Raw genomic sequence first — 26,108 nt, forward strand, 5'->3', positions numbered from 1 at the left:
AATCTTCGCGATCGGCCCACGCAAGGGGAGAAGTTCTCGATCTACACGGCTCGGCAGACGCACGCAATTTTTTCCAGAACCTAGCTATATACAGCTTCGCTGTAATAATAATAAAAAAGAACACTCCATGAGTTTGGCTAATCTGTGCTGTATCTCATGCGCTACTGTTCTGCACCAAACACATCTCGGTGCTCGTCACAAAAGCTCCTATCTGCACCAAGAGGAAGGAGCTGAAGCCGAATTCGCAAGGCTTGATGGACGCACGTAATTCTAACGCAATAGCGCCAAGGGCCCTGTGGCGCAGAAAATCCGGCATCCAGCGTCGGACGTCGCTTCGGCAAAAAGAATTTCAAACAAAGCATACCCACCCACGCAGGCCCTCATGCGGTGCAAGGAAATTACTGAACTATTTGAACTTCTCGAGGTAAAATATCCTAAAGTACGACTTACACGCAACCTACTGACATGACAGCGTCGGAGTGCAATTTTATTATAGGAGAAAACGTAATTCTGTTAATGCGGCAACGCAAACACGAACTCCTCATAACGCAATAGCGTTTTCCATCCGCCGTTTGAGGTGTTACTACGAGCGACACGGCCCCCTCGGATCCTTCCACACCTTAAAGAACCACAATGCAAACTTCGTGCACAGCTTTCGTTGCTAGTGTTTAGCGGTGAACAAGCAGTTCTGTTGGGATTGAACTGTCCTCTGATGGAGCCGAAGCTCTGCTACCTTGCTTACTGCAGGCTATCTTATGCAACCACGAAAGCTCTTCTGGGTATTTCTGCGACGGCCGTTACAATATTTCGCGAAGATATAAGTAAACCACAAACCAAAAGCAGCAATGACAAGAATTTTGCTATCTGTGCAGGCCTTTTAAACTATCACTAGTTATACAACGAACCACAAATAAGTGCGGTGGCAACCACAGGCACGTTCACCTGCCCGGCATAGCAGTGCTAAGGCTTGCACGCTGGCGGTGGCAGTACATTCACTGTACGAATGGATTGATTGTTTGACTGCGGTGTTTTGTGCTGGCGCGTTTAGTACTGAGAAGGCTTTGTACCGTACGAGCGCTGTTTGAGCGTGGCGAATTAATTCGTGATCGCTAGGACGGGTATCACGCGGTGCATCTTTTATCGCGATCGCGTCCTATCGGGATGACATCTCTCAATCCCGATTGCCTCCTTTGCGCAAGCTGCAGAAAGAAACCAATCGTGGTCGGATAATTTTGACCCCGCTCTGACTGGATCGTGGTCAAAAAAACGCACCGCGTGACACTGGTATAAAGGTCTAAATCCTGACACACAAACCCCTGTCTTTCCCTTCGTGTGGCCAACCTTCATGTGGTCAGTATGTGATTCAATAAATTCCGCGTGAACCGTAGTCAAGTTCCATTGGTATATATCCGTTATGCTGACTTGACCACTCTGTTCCCTGTGCGCCTGTTGTTCTCACAGTCTTCTAGCAAATTTTACAGCGAAGCTGTTTATGGCTAGGGTTCCGCATATAATACCCCTTCTGCGTCAACAAATGCTCAAGTCTCGCGCGAACGAGCTCGTGCCACTGGTCGCGAGTTCGTCGTCGTCGTCTTCCACAGCTGGGTCGCCGGCGTCCTTCGGATAGGCATTTTGAATACACTGTTTATCAACAGGCACCATCTACAACACCAGTAGACTCCCAGGTAGACAATAAAAGTTCCTCAAAGATTTGCCACTGTGCCACCCGCGTCGGCCATGTGTTAAAAACCCCCTTAAACTTCGTAAAGTAGCGCCACGCTATGAAGAGTGCCGCCTCCTCCTCGCGCGCACTGGCCGAGGCCAACGCCGCGTCGCTATTGGCCTAATAGCGTCACGTGGGCCCTCGCGACGTGCTTCAGCGCCATTTTCGCGCGAGAAGCGTCTACGCAGTGGCGAGGAGCGCATGTTGGCGCCGTTGCTACGCTCGAGCGGTGTAGGCGGCGCCACGGTCGAGGAGGGAGCGTGAAAGAGAGGAGAAACGAGGAGGAAGAAAGGCGGAGGAAGAGAGCGTCGCTACTTTACGAAGTTTAAGGGACTTTAAACGTAACGCGTGTCTAGTTTCCTCCGGCTCCTCGGGGCGGCAGAACCGTCGTCCACGCGAATGTGTATATAATAAGAAAAAGCAGAAAAGGCAAGTTGCCATTCTACATTTTGAATTTCACTTCTCCCGTCGTAATGGGGAGGCCGCGTATAGCCCGGACTCCCGAGGAGCAAGGCGCCTACGCACTGAGAGGCTTCGCTGGTCACCCACCTTCACAGAGTGGAATGGCTCATGATGTTTAAAAGCGAAGCTTGCTTGCCGAGTTCGAGGCATATTTTCGTGCTTACGTGGCCTCTGAGACCCGCTTTCTCGCGGGCAAGCAGGCGCTTTGAGATGCTTGGTGCGCCTCAAACCGCAATTGCACTAGGAAAAAAATGTATATATGAAAACGATGCACGAGAAGCACCACGAGTGGAACACGACGCTATGTATCCACCACTGAAAAACAAATAATGTATGTGTGATGCACTGCACGTAACTATGTGTATATAATGTCCGGCCTGTCTATAATTCACTGCGTGTAAGGTCCTGCTCTTGAATGCTAATATTTATGCCTCGAAAAGCACGCTTCATATCACACACACATGGTTCACTAGCCAATCATTCCAACAATTATTTGTTTTACTCAGTTGTCAACTGGAGGAAGGTCTTGGTGTCCTTTGTTCTTTTTGTTTTTCCCTCCGTGATCGGCGGACTAGTATCTCCGTTTGGGTTTTGTCACTAGGTTATAGACATTTGACAGCGTTTTGTGTTACCGGTGCCATTATTGCGTTTGCTGTCTGTCCTGTTCGTTAATTCGTTAATCCAGTGCAGGAGCTTGGCTACTATGGCGTTGGAGCTCGAGATGGCGGGTTTGATCCGGATCGCGGGAACCGCATTTCGATGACAAAAATTGAAAAAAAAAAAGGACATCGCATGGAGCGATTCCTTCGGCTGTCTACTTATTGACTGCGGCAGCAGCAATTTCGCACCACGATTACAAACATCTCAGACTTGCTTGCTGGCTTTCTCGCTAACTAAATGCCCTCACCCTTATACTGGGGACTGGGCAATTAAGAACCCAGCTCGGTTACCGGGCGGTTGGTTGGGGAAGGGGTGAAGTCGTATAATAGTGTATGAAGTCAAACAAAGAATTAAAAGGAAAGTTGAATAAATGTTCATAATATACAGTATAATCATAAATGAGGTGATATTAGAGATAGAAAGACGTGCATTAGATTAATAAGTTGTGTCTCTATATCCTTTGTGGTTTCAGTAGCTTCCTTGCTCTATGGCACGATAATGCATGTTAGGTATATTTAAATACGTACATCGGGATAAACAGGCTGGGCTCTCTAATATCCTATGCTTAAGTAGGCTAGATTTATTTAGTTGAAATATGTAACTTTATGGAACTTTTTGTTCAAAGGTGTTTGTCCAAAGGCTTTTGCAATTTTTTTTGGTAGAGGCGGTTCAACGTTTTGCTGTTTGAATATATACGATTAAAGAAATTCGTTGCATCATGTTTGTTTTTGTTTCTTTCCTGCGTTCTTACTGTTGGGATGCGCTGTGGTCGGTTTACTAAGATTTGAGCACTTGCGAACACTGCGGTATTTATTGTGTGCTTCTGCAATTCAGTAGGACAACGTTCAAGCACCTACCTGGTCGACGCATCGGCAGCGTCGCATCAGTAATGATATTTAAATAAAAAGTTCATTATACCGTTTCTTAAACTCAACGTTTGTGAAAATTAGTGTGTAAGCTACCGGGGATGAGGACCTTGCTGTGTTAAAATAAATACTTGGTTTTCAGGCTTCAAGAGTCGTTTCGAAGGCCTCGCCTGCGGATTAATTAATTATATGAGGCCCAAAGCTGTCGTACTACAACTGATATCCCAAGCGAAGCGACGCAATGGCACCTAAGAGATTTGAACGTATATTGTTTCTTTTTTCTTTTTTGCATTTGCAGCAAAACGTTGGGCACTTGGCGGTGGATTCGTTGCAAAAAAACGGATCCATGTGAAGCAAGTTTTTTTTTTTTCAGCTGCACAGCCTGCACACGCAGCTGTGTAGAGGAGAAGCCGAACGGGAGGTTTCGTTGGGCTCCTGCCGCGTTCACCATAAGTCAGACGCGCCGTGGTTGCTTATAGCGGTATGGTGCTGGGCTACTAAGCACGAGGTCGCGGGATCGAGTCCCGGCCACAGAGGCCGCATTTTGATGGGGGGCGAAAGGCGAAAACACCCGTGTACTGAGATTTAGGCGCACGTTAAAGAACCCCGGGTGGTCTAAATTATTCCGGAGTCCCCTCCTCAACCCCCCCCCCCCCCGCCATGCCTCATAATCAAATCTTGGTTCTGGCACGTAAAATTCCACAATTTCATTTAATGTTTAAGCATGAGCCTAAAGAATGACGATGGCGATCATGAATTGAATTAAACACACACCAACACGCGCACGCCCGCAAGCACGCAAGAAACAAAAAATAAAAACATTTGTGCGCTTACATTTAGGTGCCGGTAAAAGAACCCCGGGTGGTCAAAATTAATCCAGAGTCCCCACTATACGGCTTGCCTCAGAATGACGTCACGGTATCGGCACATAACACCCCGGGATGATTACATAATTTATGTCGTCTGTTTCTGCATCTCTTTACGTTTAGCGCTATTTTTCTGGATATACAGTCCGTCCAGGCTATAAACTCCGTCCAGTATCCAGACGGTCCGACATGCAGTCTGGATACTGCTTCATTCCTGGTTTATTTATTTTTTCATGCGCACCTGTTGCTAAAACGCGTCACATAGAAAGTGAAACACAGGCGACATATCGCAGGGAGTCTCCACACACACAAGGTCTCGTACATTAAGGTTTACTGTGCTCCGTTTCATACATACACTATAAACCGATTTATACCCTTAAAAGGAAGCTTTAGCTCGGGCCCAACACTGACGCCTCCTATTCAGATGCCCGTAAAACGCAGAGGCGCTTTTCTGAGATAACCACCGGGCCGATCCTAATTGCGTTTGTTGCATTTGAGAGAGAAAGTTATAGTGACTGTTGGAAGCGAAATTTCGATTTAGCGCCGTAATCTTTAAAGCGAAGCTCTATATGTTTAGACGAAACGAAAATCTGTCCCTCCGTGCCTGCGTACAGAAAACTATCGTAATCAGCAATAGCTCGAGCGTCGTCGTCTTCTTCCACAGCTGGCTCGCTCCGCTGCCGCTCGTCATTCCAGCGTAGAATTTCACTTCTCTGCTGTTGTAGTCTTCGGGAGGCCACGTTAACGGGGGAATGAGCCATTGCTTAAAGGGGTATGAGCAACTGATTGTCTCACGTGACACGGACCGATTCAATCTCGAAGCAATTTTGAAGAATCGCAAGCGGCAATGCTGGGCGGATGTCGCTAACCACGCCCCCGAGCACACTCGACGCATCGAACGCAATCGACAACGCCGGACTGCGGGCACACCGTCACTACAATAATAATAATATTTGGGGTTTTACGTGCCAAAAGCACTTTCTGATTATGAGGCACGCCGTAGTGGAGGACTCCGGAAATTTCGACCACCTGGGGTTCTTTAACGTGCGCCTAAATCGAAGCACACGGGTGTTTTCGCATTTCGCCCCCATCGACATGCGGCCGCCGTGGCCGGGATTCGATCCCGCGACCTCGTGCTCAGCAGCCCAACACCATAGCCACTGAGCAACCACGGCGGGTCATACCGTCACTGACGTCGTTCTCTCCGTCGCAGCCGAACGTGCGCGTAACCTCTTTAGGAAACACGAAGACGTGACCGATAATTGAGAAAGACTTTAATGCAGCGTCGGGATTAACCCAGTGATAAAACACCCGGGCCGCACGTTTCAGCTTCGCTGGTTAACCATCTGCACGGTGTACTTGGGCGGTGATTTTTGTTGAAATAAAATTTTTAAAAAATTGGTATGTTTTAAAAAGAAAATAGAGCCACGAAGTTTACAAATTCGTAGCTCTGCACCTAGAACATACATCAAAGTTCTGTGAACTGCACCCATTGGAGCATCCAAAGCGAACAAACTTGACATGTCAATATATATAAATATACGTGAATCTGTTGCATTGTTTACAAGGGTTTTGCAAAAGCTCTAATCACAAGGTGGAGGTCTTCTTGAAACCCGCGCATGATATACCAATGTTGTCCGCTTCAAATGTACTATCAGGTGCCATCTACAGATACGTGATATCGTCTTTCAGTGCTGAGTTAGAGTTGTAAACTTAATAGCTTTGTTTTCTTTTAAATCCGCGCTTTTACCAATATTTATTTAAAAATTCGCGACATAAATAAAAATATTCGCAACCAACAGCCACTAGACTTCGCCTTTTTCTTTTAAATGTGACAAACCTAATCAAATTTGGTGCTGCCGAGAAAAATCGATTTCTCCTTTCCCGGGTATTCATACAAGGGGCACCGGAGCTAAAGCTTCCTCTTATCTCTGATTCCCTTAAGTTAATTTATGTTAATTTTATGTTAATTTATTACTCGCAAGGCGTCGCGCACCTGAAACTACATTTACCAGAGAACGAGCGGAGTGACAAGTTTCTGAGACCCGTGGCCACCGCCCACCGCTTGTGAACAAAACATAGTCCGCCGCGTATACGGCAGTAATGCATCATTTGACACAATCTTATACCTCCACGAGCGTAGCTTCCGCGACGTCGCCTGCCAAGTATAAACAGGAGTATAGACCCTTAGACAGGAGACTATATATAGACCCTATATAGACCTATATATAGACCCTATATATATATAGACCCTATATAGACCCTATAGACAGGAGTATAGATCCGCGATGTGGCAGCAGCGTGTTCGTAATCCCAGAGAACTTCAGGTCAGCCATTTTTGACAGTCCCGTTAGCCAAGGCAAAATAAGTGTTTTGTAGCATAGTATACTGCAGGCATATATTCTTCATCTTTTCAGATATAAAGATCGTGCACCGTGCGTCGAAATCATGTATGGGATTTTTTTTCTTGTTGTTGTTGCACTCAACGATACAATTCACTTGTCAAACACTCCCACTCGCCAACAAAACTGTGGCCAGCTGGAAGTTCCTATAAGTTTGTAAGCTATTGTAGGTGTTCTCGCGGAGAGCTTGACCGGAAGTCTTCAGGGAACTCTGTTTGCTGACAAGGAAATTTATTCACCCGTAGGCACTCTTACAACTGTGGTATGAACGAAAAGTACAATATAAGGCACAGCACATGCAGTGCATCATACTTGACGTAAACAAAACAGATTAGCAAACGAAATCATAAATGGTGTCTGCTTGACACTGGCTTTGTCATACACAACAACAACAACAACGATAAAACTCATTACAGCGTCCACGCAAAAGCATTATTGTCGGCCTCGAATCTATGAAAGGTTCCCGGGGGCACATACAGATACAGTCTCAAATCAGGCAACAGAATTGAGCATTCTTCTGGCTGTAAAAAGACTTTGCCTCGGGAGACGGTTATGTACCGCGTAGACCAGCGGCGAAGAAACTCGGCTTCACCGAGTTTGAACAACTGTTCTTCAAGATGACCCCATACTATCACCCGTAGGTTTCGCATTCTGGGGTACATTGCTCTATTTGACTGCCGAGATCGTTCTGCGATGTTGCAGAAGCGCCACAAAACGTAGCTAGCGCTGTAGCAGACGAGACTCGCGAACCGATCTCGGCGCTGTGGTGGCCGCACGATGGATATTCCGAACGTTCTTGCAACTAGCTTCCAGAAGGTGCGTGCTACAACGCAGTCCTTTACTACATGCGCGTTGGTCTCCGTTTGTGCGCAATATATGCATTTATCATTCGCTACCATATGCCAGCGCTCAAGCCTGTCTCTTGTAGGTAGAATGCCTCACTGATATTGCCAATGAAAATCCTTCACTCGAGAGGGCAAATCCGGTGAAAGCACGGCTGTCCATGTTTGTGTAGTAGCTGTCCGTGGAGGTACAGCTGTCTCACAACATTTTACAAAGTCTGGAAACTGGTGTCGCACGCCACTTTGTAATTCTTAGTTGTACAAGCTGGCTTTGCAAGCGCGCAGCCGCCGCATACTGCGGTGCTTGCGTCACCGCCGACGGAAGCAAGTTGCCTGTACCCTGCGGCATAAGCGTTCGACGGTAATGGCCCAGCCAATAAAGGAGCAGTGGCCTTCCAGAGTACTCATCATCATCAAGTAGATCACATGTACTCTTAGTGCACAACAGCCTACCGAATGTAACTATGCACGGCAAGCTCCATACTCCGCTGGATTTTGGCAGACGCAAAAATTGCTGCGCTACGTATTGCGACTTGTTTAGCAGAACCATGAGAAAATAAGTGAGTTTACTACTCGTACTGTTGGTGACGGCGGGAGAGCTACCCTTGCAGCAAACCACAGTTTACTGCACAATACGTTCTTAATGAAGAAAGCCCTTTCTGCCAGCGGCAGTGGCGATGTAGTCACTGCTTCCGATTGTTCTTTAATGGAGCTGACAATGTCTCGCCACTTGTGAGGTGAAACACCACTTGTACAAAATTTGATACCTAGTATTTGCATATATGCTCAGTCTGTTTAATGTCCCCTGGTAGCGTTATTTCGGCGCGACCTAAATTTAATGCTTCACATTTTCTCATATTTATTTTGCCCCCTGACATTGAAGCATATTGATTATAAATACAAAATACCTTACAAGACTGTCCCCATCCCGTAAAAACAAAGTGATGTCATCCGCATACGCTGATACTTTTATGCACCCGGTTCCCGGCATAGGAAGACCTCTTACGAGCGGGCTCTCGCTAAACCGCCTTAACAACGGGTCAATCGCAAGCACAAACAATATGGGTGACAAAGAACAACCCTGCCGCACTCTCCTTGTCACATCAAATCTAGGTGTTAAAATGCTGTTAAGCAATAGCTCAGCTGTTGTTCGCGAATACAACATCCGCAGGATGTCTACAGACTCTTCAGGGAAGTTATCGCATCGTAAAACCTCAAGTAAGTACTGGTGTTCTAAGCGGTCGAACGCTTTGGCTTGGTCCAAGCTTACTAATACTCCTGAAGCTTCACGCGCTGTTGTGTATTGTATGATATCACGTGTTAAGTTGAGAGACGAAAATATACTCCTACCGGGCACGGAACATGTTTGATGTACACTGACTATTTTCGGCAATAATATCTTCATGCGATTTACAAGAATGGTTGTCAATATTTTATAGCCTGTGTTGAGCAGCGTTATAGGCCTCCAAGATGAGGGTTCTGCAAGGTTGGAGTCTGGCTTTGGAAAGAGCATTACGCGGCCCCGCTTAAACGATTTAGGAATACCTTCCCGTGTAAGAATGCCGTTAAGGAGCGATACTAAGGCAGTGCATACTTCCTCCCAGCAAGACCGGTAAAATTCGACTGGTAAGCCATCCGGACAGGGTGTTGATCCGCTGTTCATAAATCGTATAACATCAAAAACTTCTTGCAGATTTGTTGGAGACAATAAATTCTGGCCTTCTGTATCTTCCACTTGAGGTAGGTTAGCGCAAAAGTCCGAAATTTCTTCACTCAAGAGCGCTGCATTGTAAATCTTTTCCGATGAAAATGCGTCTGAGAACCAGTTCCAAAAGATTATTTCGAGATCTCGCCTCGCACTGCTCTCTGTGCCATCTTCTATTATAACCCTTTCAATGAAAGAGCTGCCATTTTGCCTCCTGCTGGACGCACGAGCCAGCCGCAGTACCTCAGGGTCGGAAATTGGCCTGTTGGTCATCCACGCCTTTGCAGAGGTGCGAGAGTACCAGCTCATAAGGCTATGGTAGCGTTCACGCTGATGATCTAGGTATTCGCGCATTAACTGTGTTTGGGAGTCACCGTCTCGTACTATTCTTATTCTTCTCAGGCACTCACAAAGCTGTTCGGTCTCTTTTCTTTTTCGTTTCCTGCTAGCTGCTATGCATACTGACCTCCACCTTTCCTTTAAGGTATCCCACGATTCGATATTGCATTCATAATCGCAAACTGTTGTAGCTACTGACGCTTTTAGTTCGGTTAGAGTCACCTGGTCACGCAAAGAAGCAACGTCTAGTCTCCACATATCAGTGCGTTCACCTGGCCTTCCTTCGAGGTTCAACATGACAGCGAAAGCGCGATGATCTGAAATGTACCCGGCGTCCGCGGAAAGGCTGCACTGGATATTTTGCGTTGTTAATTCAGGGGGGAAATACATTCGACCTAGACGACATTGCGAACGAAAACGTGCCATCTGAAACGTTAAATTTACGAAATGATATCTCCAAGGTTTGGTTCCATGCACGCCTTTTTACCGAACCGTCCATGTTAACCTGGCAGCTTGCGCAGCTTCTGTCAAGATATTTTCTGATTTGTCGTGCTGTTCACCAATCCTGAGCAACAGCGGCGAATCATTTTGATCGCGCTGCGTGCCTTTAAAGCTAACGCATGTAAACAAAAATCGCAAATATGTGCGCCGGCGTCCACCACCTTGTTTACTTATCCAACGTAGCGCCGGAAGCTGCGTGTCGGCGGCGTGGTGTCGGCGATGGCAGGTTTGCGTTAGCTTGCCACTGTAGTTCTATAGGATCTAGGCACCATAGCAGGGTGTATATAGATAACCGTGTAGACCCTTTACGCGGAGTAGTTTGCTCTAGACGAATGAGGTGGCGCTTCCGGTGGCACGCTGCACTATGTCATGAAGCGAAAGCGCACGAATGCGAAACCATTACCCCTATACTGCCCGTGCGGTCAGCTGCCGAAAATGCAACTGGCTGATTGCACACGCGGCGTGATCCATTCGTGCTGCACAATGTGGAACGGCAGACGTGTGCAGCAGGTGGGTGCAATAATAGCGACGGGCGCATTAAGGAATGGAATGACTCCGTGCGGCCAAGTTCTCGGACCACTGGTACGCGAGATTGCCCGATGTTTCCGGTCCTTCGGGATGCGACGGTTTTCCGCCGTGCGTTGTATGCGCTAACCTCCAAAGAAATGACATCAATTCCGGAAAGTCGGCATGAGTGAGCATACCACTCGTCACACAGCGGCAAAGAGAGCAGCGCCTCTTCCCGGCATAGTAAGTTACTCGCACGATATGCAGACGCATCCACCCCAACTCAAGCTTACGCCCAGTTTATCGCCCACGTATCAAGAATAGACGAATAGGCGCACTCTTGCATGAATGTGCCGAAGCATAAGTGACTGACTACACCGACAACATACGAACGTTCGAAGCTGTACATTTCGTGATGATCCAGAGTAAGCGAATGACGCGCTCTTTCCTCCTCTCTGGTTTGCGCAAGCCGGCGCCATGCTACTTGAATGTCTTGCCGTCGCAGGCTGCAGAATAATTTGGAGATGATTTTAGCTCGTTCTCCGTGATATTTAGGCACTGTCAGTTCATAAAAGGTCGTCAAAAGATCACTGTGTAGCATTCCGGTGCAACGGTATAACTATACAGTATACGCGGGAATTCTCTTGGCCGCCAAAACATGCTTCGTGCGTCATCGGCTGCGGTGTATGTATACGTGCGATCAACTATTTTGTGTTGTATCGGCTTTCGACTCGACGAAGAGGGCCGGCCCCAGTGAATCGCCCAGCGCAATTTGGAAAATCTTCTCAAACTCTGATCGCTTAGCATGGAAACTAAAACACAAGAGTGCTCGTGTACGGCCAAACCAATGCAACCACCCCAGAAACATCTAAGCGCCAGTCGGTAAACATTTCAGTCAGACACCGGATTTGTGCTCACGCATTTCAAGTCTAGTAGACTTAGAATCGCCATGGTACGTCTCCATTAGCCTCCTGCAGGTATGAGGCCGATGGCATTGCTCAACACAGCCCATCATTGCGATTGGTGTACCAACATGATACACATAAGCTTTGTCATATCATAAGAAGCCAACAAACACTGACACCAAGGACAACATAGGGGAAATTACTTGAGCTTAATAAATGAAATAAAGAAGCGCTAAATTAATGGAAATGAAAGTGGATGAAAAAAACAACTTGCCGCGGGTGGGCAATGGTCCCACAACTTTCACATTTCGCGCGCGATGCTCTACCAATTGAGCTACCGCGGCGCCGTTTCCCCATCCACTTTCTTGGGTATTTATGCTTCCTAGTAGAACCCTGGGAGTGTTAGCCAGCGCCACCACTCACAGACCTTGGCGGCGGACGTGGAACGTCCTTTCTGCCGCAGGCGTCACGTGAACGTGATCGCTTTCGGGTGATGGCGACTGGTCAACAAACCCACACACGCTACCTGAAGCCATCAATGTTGCCGGATTCGAGACCCTCGTTATGTAATAAACGAGAAGAAAATTGCTCAAATTTTTGCCCGATTTTTATTAGTCAACATAATTATTAGACGTAACCTTCGTGGAATTCGGCATTTCTTTTTTTTTTTTTTGCCCTGTAAAGCATTGTTATCCAAAGGGGATCGCAAGAAAAGAATCCGACGGCTATTTGTGAGGACACAATTGCCGTAAGGCGGAACTGGGAGGCGAAATTGTTTGCAAGAGCAACTTGCAGTCAATCCTGACTCTGGGCTTATTACCAGTGAAGGCTCTCGAACTAATGGAAAGAAAGAGCACTGACGAAGAAAAAAGAAGCTTTGGGAAGTCGGCCTCCCGAATATCGGCCCTCCAGTTTCACTTTTTTTTTGTTTTCACTCACTAGGGTGTGTGAGCTGGAGCTACTGTCAAATGTGGAAAGCTTTATTGAGCGCCGGATATGAATGGATGATCTTATCCAAAATGAGAAATAAACATGTCAAGCAAGCAAGGAGCACTACAACGAGTCTAATTACTGTAAAAAAAAAAATCACGCACCGTGAAATGATTCGACAGTGTCAACCGTTACTACTATACGCAATCGCCCGTAACCTAAAAAAAAAGTGGAACGCCAAGTGCGGTGCTGTTGTCCTCGAAGAGCATTCGTATAGGTGCATCCTACCAGTAACGCTCGCTGAATCCTGTGACGTCACGGTGCAAGCGAACTACTTGCGGCCTCAGCGGCTCGGGGAGAAAAAGAAAATGTTGCAAATCGGGAAGGCACAAAGAACATGCGCAGTGTAGTTTTAAAGCCTTTAAGACTCCGGCGGCAGGAAAATAAAATGGCGGTCGCATTCCATGCCTGCGCCTCGCACAGCTGGACACAATACACATACGACGAACTGGCTTACACATTAATGCCACCTACACCATATACCTCAACAGATGCTATGCATCAATGTCTCTGTTCTTTACCGAATTACGCAGTGAAACAACGAACGTTTAATAAATATCTTAACTGCAATAAATACACGTCCTCAAGCCCATTAAGAACACGAACAGTTTTCTAGCAGCGTTTGGCTATTCGCTTACATTGACAATGATAGCCCACGGCTTCTGTAAAATCTTGTTTTTTATGTGGGGGGGGGGGGAGGAAAGGAAGGGGGAGACGGTGCTTGTGCTTTTCATTCCAAGATAGTAACGTAATATGCGCGTGATCGTGTAGTTGAGTGCCACACCGTCAGGTGTCCCTGTAATGTGCTGCGGAGTGAGGGGGGGGGGGGGACGCTCTGATTCAGTCTCTGAAGTGTTTTCACTCGTACCGGTCGTCAATTTTGAATCACTGGGCACGTGCAAAGGGTATAAGTGCGAAGTTATCAAGGAATGGGGGCGATCTCTGCTCACCTGGACAGGGGAACGCCTTGGGATTCAACGCGGTCGTCTTCCTCCCGGAGAGGTTCCATGTGGCTCAAATCCCACATGCTCTCGCTGGAGCCGAGAGGTCGGAGGCCCAGGACAGAGTTTGGCTGCGTTTGACGGGAGATAAGATAAAAAGATGACAAGCTCATTTACCACTTAAGAGGTGCCGATGGCAGGATAAAAGCTGCATAACGGCTACTTGACAATAGGCAGCAATACGGCAACATAGCCATTACACTTACTTGTGGCAAGGAAAAAAAATTAATACCACAAAAGCAGAAATGTCAGAACATTGTACGGGTAAAAGTACCTTTCAAGTGATCGAAAAAAAAAACCATTTGCAGTAATGTGTCTTCAGATACGTGACGTATGCTTTCATAAGGTAGTTTGAATTTGTTCTGTGTTGAGGGAAAAGAGTGGGAGAGTGTTACCCATTTTCTTCATTATTTGCTGCATTCCAATATTAATCTCAGCTAATTCCTGCTATGCTTTCCTTGGCTTCATTGTCAATTGGCTTTTTATGATTGCATTATTTACGTGAGAGGATCTCATAGAACATGCTTACCCGGTAAGGATTCACGTTCAAGTGTTTCATGACGGAGTCTCGACCCGTGCTCAGGTCATGAATTTCTTGCTGGTAGATGCGATACAGTTCGTTCAGTTCCCTGGTGGCTTGGGCTGTTGGAAGTCGACGACAAGAGAAGCAGTCGAGATAAGGATGGTCTTAACCCGTCCGCTAAACAGGACACAGTTTACGGAATTCACGGAGTATACCAGCACGCCGGAGGGCTAGACGCACGAGGAAGCATTGGTAGCTCTACCCTGCGATGCTGACGGCTACTAGAGCCCACAGAAGTACAAATGCGATGATCGTGCTCAACCTACTTGCTGAGTCAGTTTAACAATCGCTTTAACAATGTGTTTTTGTGAATATTGTTATAGTTGCCGCGAAAACAGCGATGCGGCATAAGAACGTCCCCATGACTTTGTTTTGGTGAGGAAAAAGTTACAAGGCGGTGCTACCAGTGCTGTCTTTGCCATATAAATCGCTTGGGCTGCGATGGTCCTTAAACTGTAGCGGCTGTAAAATTTAATTCGTGGTGTACGAACGCAGCCAGTCCAGCGATACCTCGCTCAAGGCACCGGAAGCGAAACTAGAAGTCCGTATATTTATGTTCCTTTTGTACTGAAGGCGCAGGAGGCGACTGCAAGAGCCGAAAACACACCACGTCCACCACACTTCGGATACCACCTATACTGCATACTGGTGGCTTGGGCTGTTGAGAGGCAGGTGAGACGCAGGTGAGGAGAGAGGCAGGTGAGAGGCAGGTGAGACGACGATACATAGATCGATGGATGGATGGATGGATGGATGGATGGATGTTATGAGCGTCCCCTTTGGAACGGGGCGGTGGGTTGCGCCACCAAGCTCTTGCTATTATACTGCCTAATGTCCTACCTAGGTTAAATGAAAAGAAAAAGAAAAGAAAAACCCACGATGAATTCCCATAACCAAATTTCCTGACTACCTATAGTGAACTTTGTTTTTGTGCGTCTCCGTTTTTTGTCGTTTCCCTACTTTTCTTCCACAAATCTTCTAATCGCCTCTTACCAATATGTATTACGGACATGTTTACTTTACCCCTGCTCTCGCTGAACCCAAGGGCTTCAAGGAGGCCAGTGGTGCCTAAATCGATCGCTGGGCAGATATTTTCACATTCTAATAAAACATGCTCCATCGTTTCCCTAGCTTTGCCGCAGCAAGCACATGCTTCTCCTTCCTTCTTATAGCTCACTTTATAGGTGCGTCTTCTAAGGCATCCTGATCTCACTTCGAAAAGTCATGAGCTTCTCTTTGAGTCATCATAAATTGTTTCTTTCCTGATTTCGTTTTTTCCTCTTAAGTAGTTACTTCTGGCAAGCAGCACTGGTAGCGCTATCTTGTGACACTGACGTAAACAAAAGCACACACGAGTAGAGTAACAATGACTGTACTCCACCTAGTGGCTGCTGCAAGGCGTATGCAGCAGTAACTGTTAGCATACACGGTGGATTTGGGTTTGTTTTACCCTTTTTTGAGAGTACAATGCTGACGCACCGCAAAGACGTTTCCAGTGCGATGCGGCTGAATTGAACGTCAGAGAGTAGCCGTGCCACTGCCACTTACGTTCCTGCTACTGTATTCCTTAGACTCTACCCGCACACTGCTTGGCGTGTAAGGAAGTTTAAACTAGGACTCCAGAGAAGCGCATTAGATTCTTTAGGTCGCAAAAGAACGGGAAAGTAAGATTTCGAGGCAGGTTCGACAGCCAGAAACTCACCATTTCTCGCTTTTCGGCGTCGCATTCCGGAAGACAGTTCTGTGCGACAGAGAAGAAAAGGAAGAAAAAGGCGAGACGTGCTTTCTTGGGCAATATATCCATGTTTCGAGGCAGCAGCAGCAACAACAACGTCACGAGCATGTTTGCTCGGACGTTGAAGAGTTTACAACACTCTCAAGAAAAAAAAATGCTTAGTGAGATTTATAGTTATTAGTTATGTTCCATTCTTTTGATTCTTTCCGAATCATCTCAGTTGTTTTGTAGGAATTACTAATCGCTAATTCTATTCGCGTCTTGGCCAATTCCCTATAGCGTGTGAGCCAGTGACAGAGGGCGGACAAATAAACAAACGACGAAATGAGAGAATCGCAATTAATTTGTATCATGTTAGAACATGTGCGACGCAGCGGTTGGAATAAGGGAGGAGCAAGTGGCGCACGATGCCGAGTAGCAACAACTGGACGCCATCAGATAGGGACGAGTTCTCGTCCGCACCTCATGTCGTTTTGTTGTTTATACTAGGCACCCTCGCATCATAATGCCAGAACTAGCGTAATCTGTCACCGTTCAAGATGGTGGCTTTGAGAGGAACCTTTAACTCGAGGTCAACTGTGATTTCTGTATTCAAATACTTGTAAAAGATGAACAAAACATTCTGTCACGAGACAACCGATGCACCGATATTAACAAAATGTTTTTCACTTGAGAAAGCAAGAAACATTCTAGTGACTCCACAGCAAGCGTAGCTTTAGAGCGACAGCTCTACTACTCCAGGTACAAGCCCAGAAAACGCCTGGTTGCGTAAACCTGACCTTCAAGCTCAGCCAAGGTCAATCTGGGACTTGGCATGCCACTACCAGCGGCTGCTGCGCACGCCTCGTGGGCACCCATATCTTGCACTCGATCTGCGATGCGGACAAAGTGCGCCGAGTGCTGGTAGTTTCGTATATGCGCTGTGCTTTCGACGCTTAGTTTCGCGTGGAAGCGAGACGCAGCGTGAAGGTCAATTCGCTCGCTGCTGCTGCCGCGCCGAGCAGCGTCTGTGTGTTGCCTTGTGGTGCGATTGTAGATGCGGTAGTTGCTGGCGGCGCCGAGAAGCCCCTGTGTCCTTTCCCAAAGCAAGCAAAACCGTGATATCGCTCGACGAACTTGGTTTCACCGCATTCAAGCCCAGAAATTTTTTTGCACATAAAGCCGGGAATTTCTTATAATTATCTCCGTAAACCAATAAAAAAATGAAGCGCAATGCTTACAAATCCGTAATTCTATATAAGCAGCAAATATAACAGTACTGTAAACTGCCTAGGTGACAGCGTCTAAAGCGGCCAAATTATATGTTTCTTTTATCTTCTTTTTTGTAATTTTCTCTCTTTTTTGTATCTATTACAATCAATGTGCACTTTCTTATGCTACCTTCTTATGAATCTGTGCAACTTTGATGTACGCCTCCCCTTATGTAATGCATTTGGGCCCTTAAGGTTGAATAAATGAAATGAAATTAGATATATGAATTTACAATAAATCTGGAGTTGTTGAAATGTCTAGGAGAGTTTAGCAAAACTACATACTAATTAGTGGCACATTCCAGAGTATAGTATAATACGTCAGTTTTGTTCGCTTTAGATGTATTGCTAGACACAGTTTAGCGCGTTGTGATATTGTTTTTTATCGATAAGTTAGAGTGGTAAACTTGACCGCTGGGTTATTTTCAAACTTTTCAAATTTTTAATGTTTCTTATAAAAAAGTTGATTGCATAAATAAAATAAATTTGATTGTTAGACTTCCTCTATTGAATACAACTAACCTGATCAAATTTGGTGCTTCGTGAGAAAAACGATTGTTCCGTTTCCCTGTGTTTAATATCTGTCCCTGAGCTAAAGGTTCCTCTCAATGAAGAGAAAGAAGGAGAGTTCGGGCGAGGAGAGCGCGTCTCTAGCCGACTATTCCTCATTGGGGTACGGGTGAGAGACAGGGAAAAGGGGAGGCAGATAGCAGGTGGTAATGTAACGTTACATTTAGGCACATTTGTACACATTGCACTTGTAATAAAAATGTACTGATTAGGTAGGGAGATCCTCTTGGGGGTCGAATAGATGAGCATATGAGTTGAGCAAGTGGATTTCTCTTGCATATGCGTTGACGATTCGGAGACAATTACCCTAGACCACGGTGTAAGATTTAGACTCAGGAACGACGCGCGCCCAGCAGCCCGATGACGGCCGCATATATATATATATACATATATATATATATATATGTATATATATTCACACCGGTGGTACCTTCCTTCTTCCCTTAAACCCCTTCCCCTGTGTAGGGCAACAAACCGGACGTCCGTCTGTTTGACCTCCCAAACTTCCTTCCTTCCTCCTCCTCCTATCGGCGGCGCGACGCAACTTCAAGACAGAAAAGGCTTCATTGGTTGCATCTCCTGTTGGCATAGCAACCGGCGGCGCCTCGCGGGAAGTCCCAAATGACTGAGTGACAACAGCGGCGTTCGTGTTGTCTTTCTCTTCTCGTCCGTGTTCAACTGTGCGCTGGAACGACGTTTCATAATGCTGACTCAGTGACGCGGGAAGGCAGGCCACAGTGGTGAGGGGAGAGCGTGGGGGAGAGGGCATTGCCTAGGCCACGGTGTAGGAATAATTCTTACACCGTGGCCTAGGCTGAGCATGATACGGTGACGCGACGCGGGTTGCAGAATCAAGCGTCTTTCCTTTCTTTAGATCACTATCATCATGCAGACGCTGTTCTCTCGTTGCTTGCGTTACCCGCACGCTGTTTGTCCGCGCAAGCTCCCGGAGCCTGCGCTCTAACTGATGTCGCGCCGTCACGCCGATACGTATCTGCTGACGTCAGCGGGCGGCCGATGGACCCGTGTCGTGGCGGCCTCATCCGGTCGATCGCGTCTCGCACGCAAGCCGAGAAGTGTCCTTCCCACCACCCAAAGAGCGCATATACCGGGTGTTTCAGTGAACAATTTCAAAATTTTTTAAACGTTGCCTGCAGCAGATAGCACAGTTCGAGTCGATGAGCTGGTCCACACGAACAGGCCGACATTACTCGCACAAAAGAAAAAGGAATGCATAATCGGCTGATTAACAAAAGAATCACTAATTAAGTTTTTGCCGAATTACCTTATGGCACATATTGCAACTTACAAATTCTGGCCGGGGAGTTCGAAAGGCGGATAGGCTTGGAACGAATTCTTAGGATGACACAAGTCTCAATTGGCATACTAATTTTCAAACTTTGCAGAAAAATGCATTGGCGTCCCTGTTACTTTTGTGCTTCAATGCATAAAACGCCCTTTTGTTAAGAAAGTAATCGGAACGACAGTGCACTTTTACAGCAAGTCTGACGGCGCATATTTCGTAAGTGGTGTCATCCACGCAATTATTGTCAAGTCGATGTGGCTTGCAGTCTCATCCGTTAGAATTCGTAAATTGCAATATGTGCCATGAGGTAATTAGTTAAAAACTTCATTACGGAATTTTTGTCAATTAGTTGACTGTACATTTCAATTTGTCGTGCAAGTAATGTCTGCCTCTTCGAGTAGACCAGCTCATCGACTAGACTTGTGCTATTTGCCGTGGGCAATTTTTAAAATTTTTTCAGTGTTCGCTGAAACGCCTTGCATATCTTACACCGTGGCCTAGATACAGCAAAAGTTAAACTCCATTTACACTGCAGTTACGTTACCTCTTGTAAAAAAAGAGGGGATGTTCACACTTATAAGGAGCCGGTGCTATTTGCTTTAACGTCCCAGCTACCAGCGCTTGGATGCTTTCGTGTTTGAGTTGGCCGCAATCAGACACTGATCGCAAGATTAGGTAGATGCATAAGATTAGGAAATTTGGAGGCGTAGGATTGTCTCAACTCACACAATACAAGAGTAATTGGAGATTGCTGGGAAAGGCCTTCGACTGCCGTGGGCATAGCCTATACCATGGAGGAAAGAAAAAGTTGGGAGACAGCGTTACGTCACCCAGCCAGCCTTGGCAAGCGAACGCTCCGTGAAGCTAGCGATTCGCTCCTCAGAGGCGGCGCAACATGTGATCTCTTGCTTTGAGATCACGCAGCAAGAATCGAGATTTGCTGAGACGCTTGGTTACTAGTAGCTATGCCAGCAGTCTTTTTTTTTTCGGTGCACGCGTGTTCCGCTGCCCTGCCGTGGATCAGCCTGCAGAGCGGGCACACTGAAACAAACCGCGCACTTTGGCGTGCGATCACGTGTTGGGCCGACAAGCGTGGCTTCAATCGCGTTGCGCGATACTCTCTCCTAACTTCTTCCTTCCTCCATGATCTATACTGATGATGATAATGATAATAACCTCACTCATAGGCGACGACAACGTGGACATGGCAAACACTGAATCTGAAATGCGCTTTCACAGCAACCCTGAGACCAGAGAGGACCACCACAACCACCACCACCACCACAACCACCTTCATCATCATCATCATCATCATCATCATCAGTTACAATGACAGAGGGCCCTTTCAGCTGCAAGTACCTCACACAAAAATTTGCTAATACAGCCTACTGAAAGTATAGATGCTTTCCCGTTAGGTCTACGGCTCTCGCGTTTCTGTTCTGAGCGATTCACTCAAGCAGCACGCGTGAAAGCTATGAAACGCGAATAACCATGACAATGTAAAAGAAACGTACCGTCAATGAGCACCTTCTGCTTGCCGATGATCTCGTCGCACAGCAACCGCTGGCGGTCGTACCGCACTATCATCAGGTCCCGTTGCCTCAACTCGTGCTCTCTGATCAATTGGTCGGTCTGCATCTCGATCTCTGATGGAGAGCTCCGGTCAAGGAGAACGAGATATTCACGGCCTGCTATAGTTTATTCACGAAAAACGGTAAAAAAAAAACACAGCTGTCCTGCATACTTAGGAAACACGTTAAATTACGGGGTTTTACGTGCCAAAACCACTTTCTGATTATGAGGCACGCCGTAGTGGAGGACTCCGGAAATTTCGACCACCTGGGGTTCTTTAACGCGCACCTAAATCTAAGTGCACGGGTGTTTTCGCATTTCGCCCCCATCGAAATGTGGCCGCCGTGGCCGGGATTCGATCCCGCGACTTCGTGCTCAGCAGCCCAACACCATAGCCACTGAGCAACCACGGCGGGTCTTAGGAAACACGTTAAGACCACGGACAGTGAATCCAATAAAAGGTAAACGAAAATTCGCCAGCTTTCTTTTTTTTTAGAATGTACAGGAAATGTACACAGTACTATTCACAGGCACACTTCATTATGTTTCTTCGGTCACCACTTTTCACCGCCTCAGAAATGTCTGCACGTATCAGAAGTTTCTCGAATGCTACGCTTTCCCTCTCATGCATCTATCCCACATGCATTTACGCGTAAATGTCAGAGATATCCTTGCTCATCAGCGCAGAGTTTGCAGGAAATACCCGCCGCCTCAGCCACAATTAAGCAGGGAAGAGGCCCACGATTGGCGCAAAATACAGACCGGGGTATTCCCGCATCTAAAGATCCCAAGCGCCATGCATCCCACTCACTATGGGGCCAATTGCCCGTGGTGCGGTGGCATACCCACCCTAATGCATGTAACCTGAAAGTGCACTAAGCGCCCTCATAGGCCAAATAGAGCAATAACGCAGTGGAACAGTGGGAGGAACAGCTCGCCCGTACCGATTTAGCAGGACAACAAGAGTTGCCTAATTATCCAGATCAGGCAGGCGGCAGAGGCTAGTGGGGCCCTGGAATGAGGTGTGTATATATATATATATATATATATATATATATATTATTTGACAGGAAACAATATTACGGAGGGGTTGTCGGGACCCCTCATTCCAGGGCCCCACTATATATATATATATATATATATATATATATATATATATATATATATATATATATATATATATATATATATATATATATATATAGGGTGTCCCAGCTAACTTGGACTAAGATTTGGAAAATACCCAAGAGCTCTAGAGAAATCGCACCGACTGCATAGTAGCCGTAGTCGCATATACTTACGGCCAGCATTTTTTTTTCATCACGAAGTATTACTCAATTCATTACTTTTAATTAGTGAACTTGTTATTGATTGCTTGAATCGCAAACATATCAATTACAAAGTTCTAGGGCACGTTAAGTAACCTCAGAATCAAGCGTTTATTTCGTGCTGAAGTGGTCCTGGTTGTTCTTTCCAAGAAAAAAAACAAAAGCCAATACGCGAAATACGCGAAGTACGAAATAGATGCGCACTCGCACGCCACTACTAAAGCGCCAGAAGCAACCATTGAAAGATATACGGCTGCATTGTCTTATCTCCGCATCGTACAAGGCTCCGCCACGCTTATCGATGCGTCAGGGGGCGTGTTCTCTCGATGCCCCGACCATCGCATAGCGTGAAGCCCTGTATCGAGCTTCCGCCGCTAGCAAAGCCGTGTATCCGTGGCTATTCGCTTGGGAGCGCTCGAGTAGCGGCGCGCGAGCGCCTATTTGTTTCGTATTTGGGATGCTTCGCGCGCTTTTGTTTTTTTTTTCTCGGAAAAACGAACGAGGCAAAGCTGAGCACTAGACAAATGCTTGATTCGGAGGTTATTTGAGGTGCCCTACAACTTCGTGATTGATATGCTTGCGATTCAAGCAATAATTTAAACGTCCGCTAATTAAAAGTAATTAATTAATACATCGTGATGAAAAAAATGCTGGCCGTAAGGACATACGACTACGGCTATACTATGCAGTCGGTACGATTTCTCTAGAGCTCTTGGGTATCTTTAAAATCTGGGTCCAAGTTAGCTGGGACACCCTGTATGTATGTATGTATATATATATATATATATCATAAGCGACCAACGCACAAAGACACCAAGGGCCACACAGGGGAAATTACTCGTGTTGTCCTTGGTGTCTTTGTTCGTTGGCTTCTTCTGCTATGATTAATAAATATCGGGCCCCTCGATTGACCCCCTTTCTTCTCATTGATTATATATATATATATATAGTTCTATTCGTTGGCTGTTGTCGCCAAAGCTTTTGTAATCTGATTGTATGCGCGACGCGAATGGCGTAGCACTTTCTGGAATACATGCGGGCACCCGCGATTACTCTAGAACCTTCGGCGAATCATGTATTGGCCTCGAGGGCCGCCACTAGAGAGACTGGCGCTGCCATAGCTGTGACGTAAAAAGTGACATCACGTTAGTCCTCAAAGCGTTAGTTTCGCGATTGACAGTTTTTGCTGCTGTGTTTTTGACCGTCTCTACAACGCGACACCATCAATGATGGATGAATTTGACGTAGGCTTTTATGTTTTCACGAAGTCTAGAAGTTCCACTTGCCCATGGTACAACATCCTCTGCTTCATTTTTTTTCTTTTTAGAGTAGCTGAAGTCAAGAACACGGTTTCCTTCGACATAGCTCTCATCCTCTGCTCTTTGAGTTGGAACACCAAACCTGGACCTCGCTTTGTCAGATGGAAGAGAGGGCAGCTCTATAAAGTGATGTCCCCTAATGAGAGTTCAGATCGCAGCCGACCATCATCATCCATACAACCGCCTCAAGCAAGGTCCCCAACACCGCAGGGGTGAAGGAGATTTGGGGTTCGAGGCAGAGGTCATGTTCAGAACAGGATCAAGCCACCGTACTCTAGCGGGAGCAGCTCTCGGCGTCATAGCACCATATTGGAGCGCGCTGCTGGCGCCTTCGTAAGTGGCGATCGAGTTCTTCAGAACTCCACAACTATCTTTCCTTGTCGTTGGGAAAAAATTATCATAGGTCGGCACCATGTTCGGGAGAATTGGAGTGTACCCAATCGACGTCTCTCCCTCTCCAGGTGGAACCACAGTTCCTTCCTGATTTCTTCCTTCTATAGCAGTAATATTGTACGGTAACTCAACGGCGAATTTTCACTGCAAAGTAGATGCTACACTGTTCAACCGCCAAAGCCGCTCAAACCGGGTTTTTCACAAAAACAACTCTGTGAAATTATAAAATTGCAGGCGGCAAACAAAAAATATGGAAAAATTTCCTTCGTAGCGCACGTCTTTTATCCTAAATTTTCTCTGACCACGCGTGCCAGAAAAATGCGAAATAATATTACCGCTCACAGTGTGACAGCGATGTCATTTCGCTGGCGCCGTTTCCTTACAGGTCCCGCAGTGGAGCCTGTGCGGTGCCATTACATCCCCTTCGCGTCGTACGAAAGGATATACAAAGGTTGCCAGATATGCTAATGCGTGAGCATTAAGGGTATCAGAACGGAGAAAAAAATATGCGTGTGTGTGAACTGTGGGAAGCCGGTCACGTGGCAGAGGCAGATAGGAAATGCGTTGCTCCGGACCACTGTCCGTTTGACTTCGTCCTTCGAAGAGGCAGGACGCGTGTCGAGTGAGCTCCTATTCCAAACTTTACAATGCGGTGAACGTGGTTTTAATCCTGGATCCGGGACCTGAAAGAGGCTAGACTCAATGCCCTAGCGCGTTTCCTCTCGCATTTACCGCTAAATAGCTAATGAATGATTTTTTTTTTTTTTGCGCAACCGCTCCTACGTGTAGTCGTACTTGCGTATAGTTAGCACATCCTCTGAGGAGTTCAAGCCCAGCGCTAAACTTCCCTATCGCTGTCGGCGCTGCGCGCAACTGCCAATTAAAAAAAAAAATTCTACAATCCACGCTTTATGTCATACTTTCTGGTGCTGTATTTAAGGAAATAAAAAAAGTAATATGAAAATATATGGCCACGAACGTGAAAGATAGGGCGATTTGCCTACGGTGGCAGCCGAACCCACAACCTCTGAGCGACCCGCGTGGGAAATGCTCTCTGGCGACCGAGCTACGGCGGCGGCTGTCCTTCCGCTTAATTCATTTCGCTGTTTGTGTTGCGAGCCTAACCCTCGGAGTGTTAGCGAGTGCCAGTCACGCACACACAACGCGAAGATGTGAGGCGGCATGTAAACTATACAGGCGTCACGTGGGACGTGACGTGAGGAAGAAGCAATCCGTCGAAATGACATCTTCGAGACACCGGGTCTAGCAAAGTCGAGAAGCTTTGCTACGCACTCAACGAGAGGAGCCCAAGGGGAACCGAATGGTGGGATCTTTTGTCAGTAGACAACCATATGAACCCAAGAGACAATGAAATTAAAGAGCACCATGTACACGTAGAGAGAAAGGACTGTTTCAGTAAATTGAAATCTGGAATCAATAAGGGAAAAACGATGTGAAAGCGGAAGCAAGACCACTTACCACCGGTGGGATTCGAGCTGACAGCGTCCTTACTGCTCACTATATATTAGTTCAACTCCGTGGATGTTCCTCCGTCAGTTTCGTTGGGTGTCTAAACACGGAAGCTAGCCCTGGCAAGGCCAGACTGCGCCATTCCCTACAGATATCGATGCACGTGGAACAACCTTCAACCGTAGGTGAAACGCCGAACGAGGCATCGTGGAGCAGGCGAACTGGCCAATAAACCTTCGTGTGCTACCTCGAATAATCGAAGCTGGCAGAGTCAAGACCCTTCTTTGGCTATGCACCCATTGTCTGGTGGCTTCGTGCACTTGTCAAAAAAAATTCGTCCTCTAGGCTTCCCTGATTCTTCTTAGGTGAGAGTATTTGTCATTGACAATGATTCGTGCCGTAATCGATTATGGTGCTGATCGTGGCGCTGAGTGCCAATCGCGAGCGTTGCTAACGCAACAGAAGTTTTGAGCGCGCGAGTCCTGGTTAGTTCGCAGCGCGACTTACTTGTAAGGTACCTAGCTTTAAAACTGCGATCGCGTCGCGACTACAATTTCTAAGAAAAAAAAAGTAGTAAACTGTGCGATTTATTACGTGCTTTTGGCGATAGGTCGGTACGAGTACCATGCTGTCGGCTTCTCCACAATGATTAAATTGTCAATTGGATCAAACGCTGGCGTGTGGTGAAACGAGTGTCTGACGGCAATTAAGCAGCTACCCTGTGGCGTTGCTCCGATGAGGTGTCACCACGTGTGGGCGCATTTGGGAGCGGCGATTGTGCAGCTATAGGTTATTTTTTTTAGACATCTGCTT

The 26,108-nt window shown here is 46.7% G+C and overlaps 1 protein-coding gene across 3 annotated transcripts in view; it reads right to left on the minus strand.

Moving 5' to 3' along the window:
• LOC142589936 (kinesin-like protein KIF19) overlaps window positions 1-26,108 on the minus strand; it is a 170,212-nt gene that overhangs the window by 15,940 nt on the left and 128,164 nt on the right. For all 3 annotated transcript variants that reach the window (XM_075701654.1, XM_075701655.1, XM_075701656.1), the window contains exons 16-19: window positions 20,728-20,859; window positions 16,055-16,093; window positions 14,299-14,411; window positions 13,719-13,840 (exon numbers count right to left, since the gene is read on the minus strand). In XM_075701654.1, the coding sequence (XP_075557769.1) occupies window positions 13,719-13,840; window positions 14,299-14,411; window positions 16,055-16,093; window positions 20,728-20,859 (406 nt within the window). The remainder of the gene's footprint in view (window positions 1-13,718; window positions 13,841-14,298; window positions 14,412-16,054; window positions 16,094-20,727; window positions 20,860-26,108) is intronic.

The sequence above is a fragment of the Dermacentor variabilis genome, chromosome 8, assembly GCF_050947875.1.
Source record: "Dermacentor variabilis isolate Ectoservices chromosome 8, ASM5094787v1, whole genome shotgun sequence".
In the NCBI taxonomy this organism is placed as follows: Eukaryota; Metazoa; Arthropoda; class Arachnida; order Ixodida; family Ixodidae; genus Dermacentor; species Dermacentor variabilis.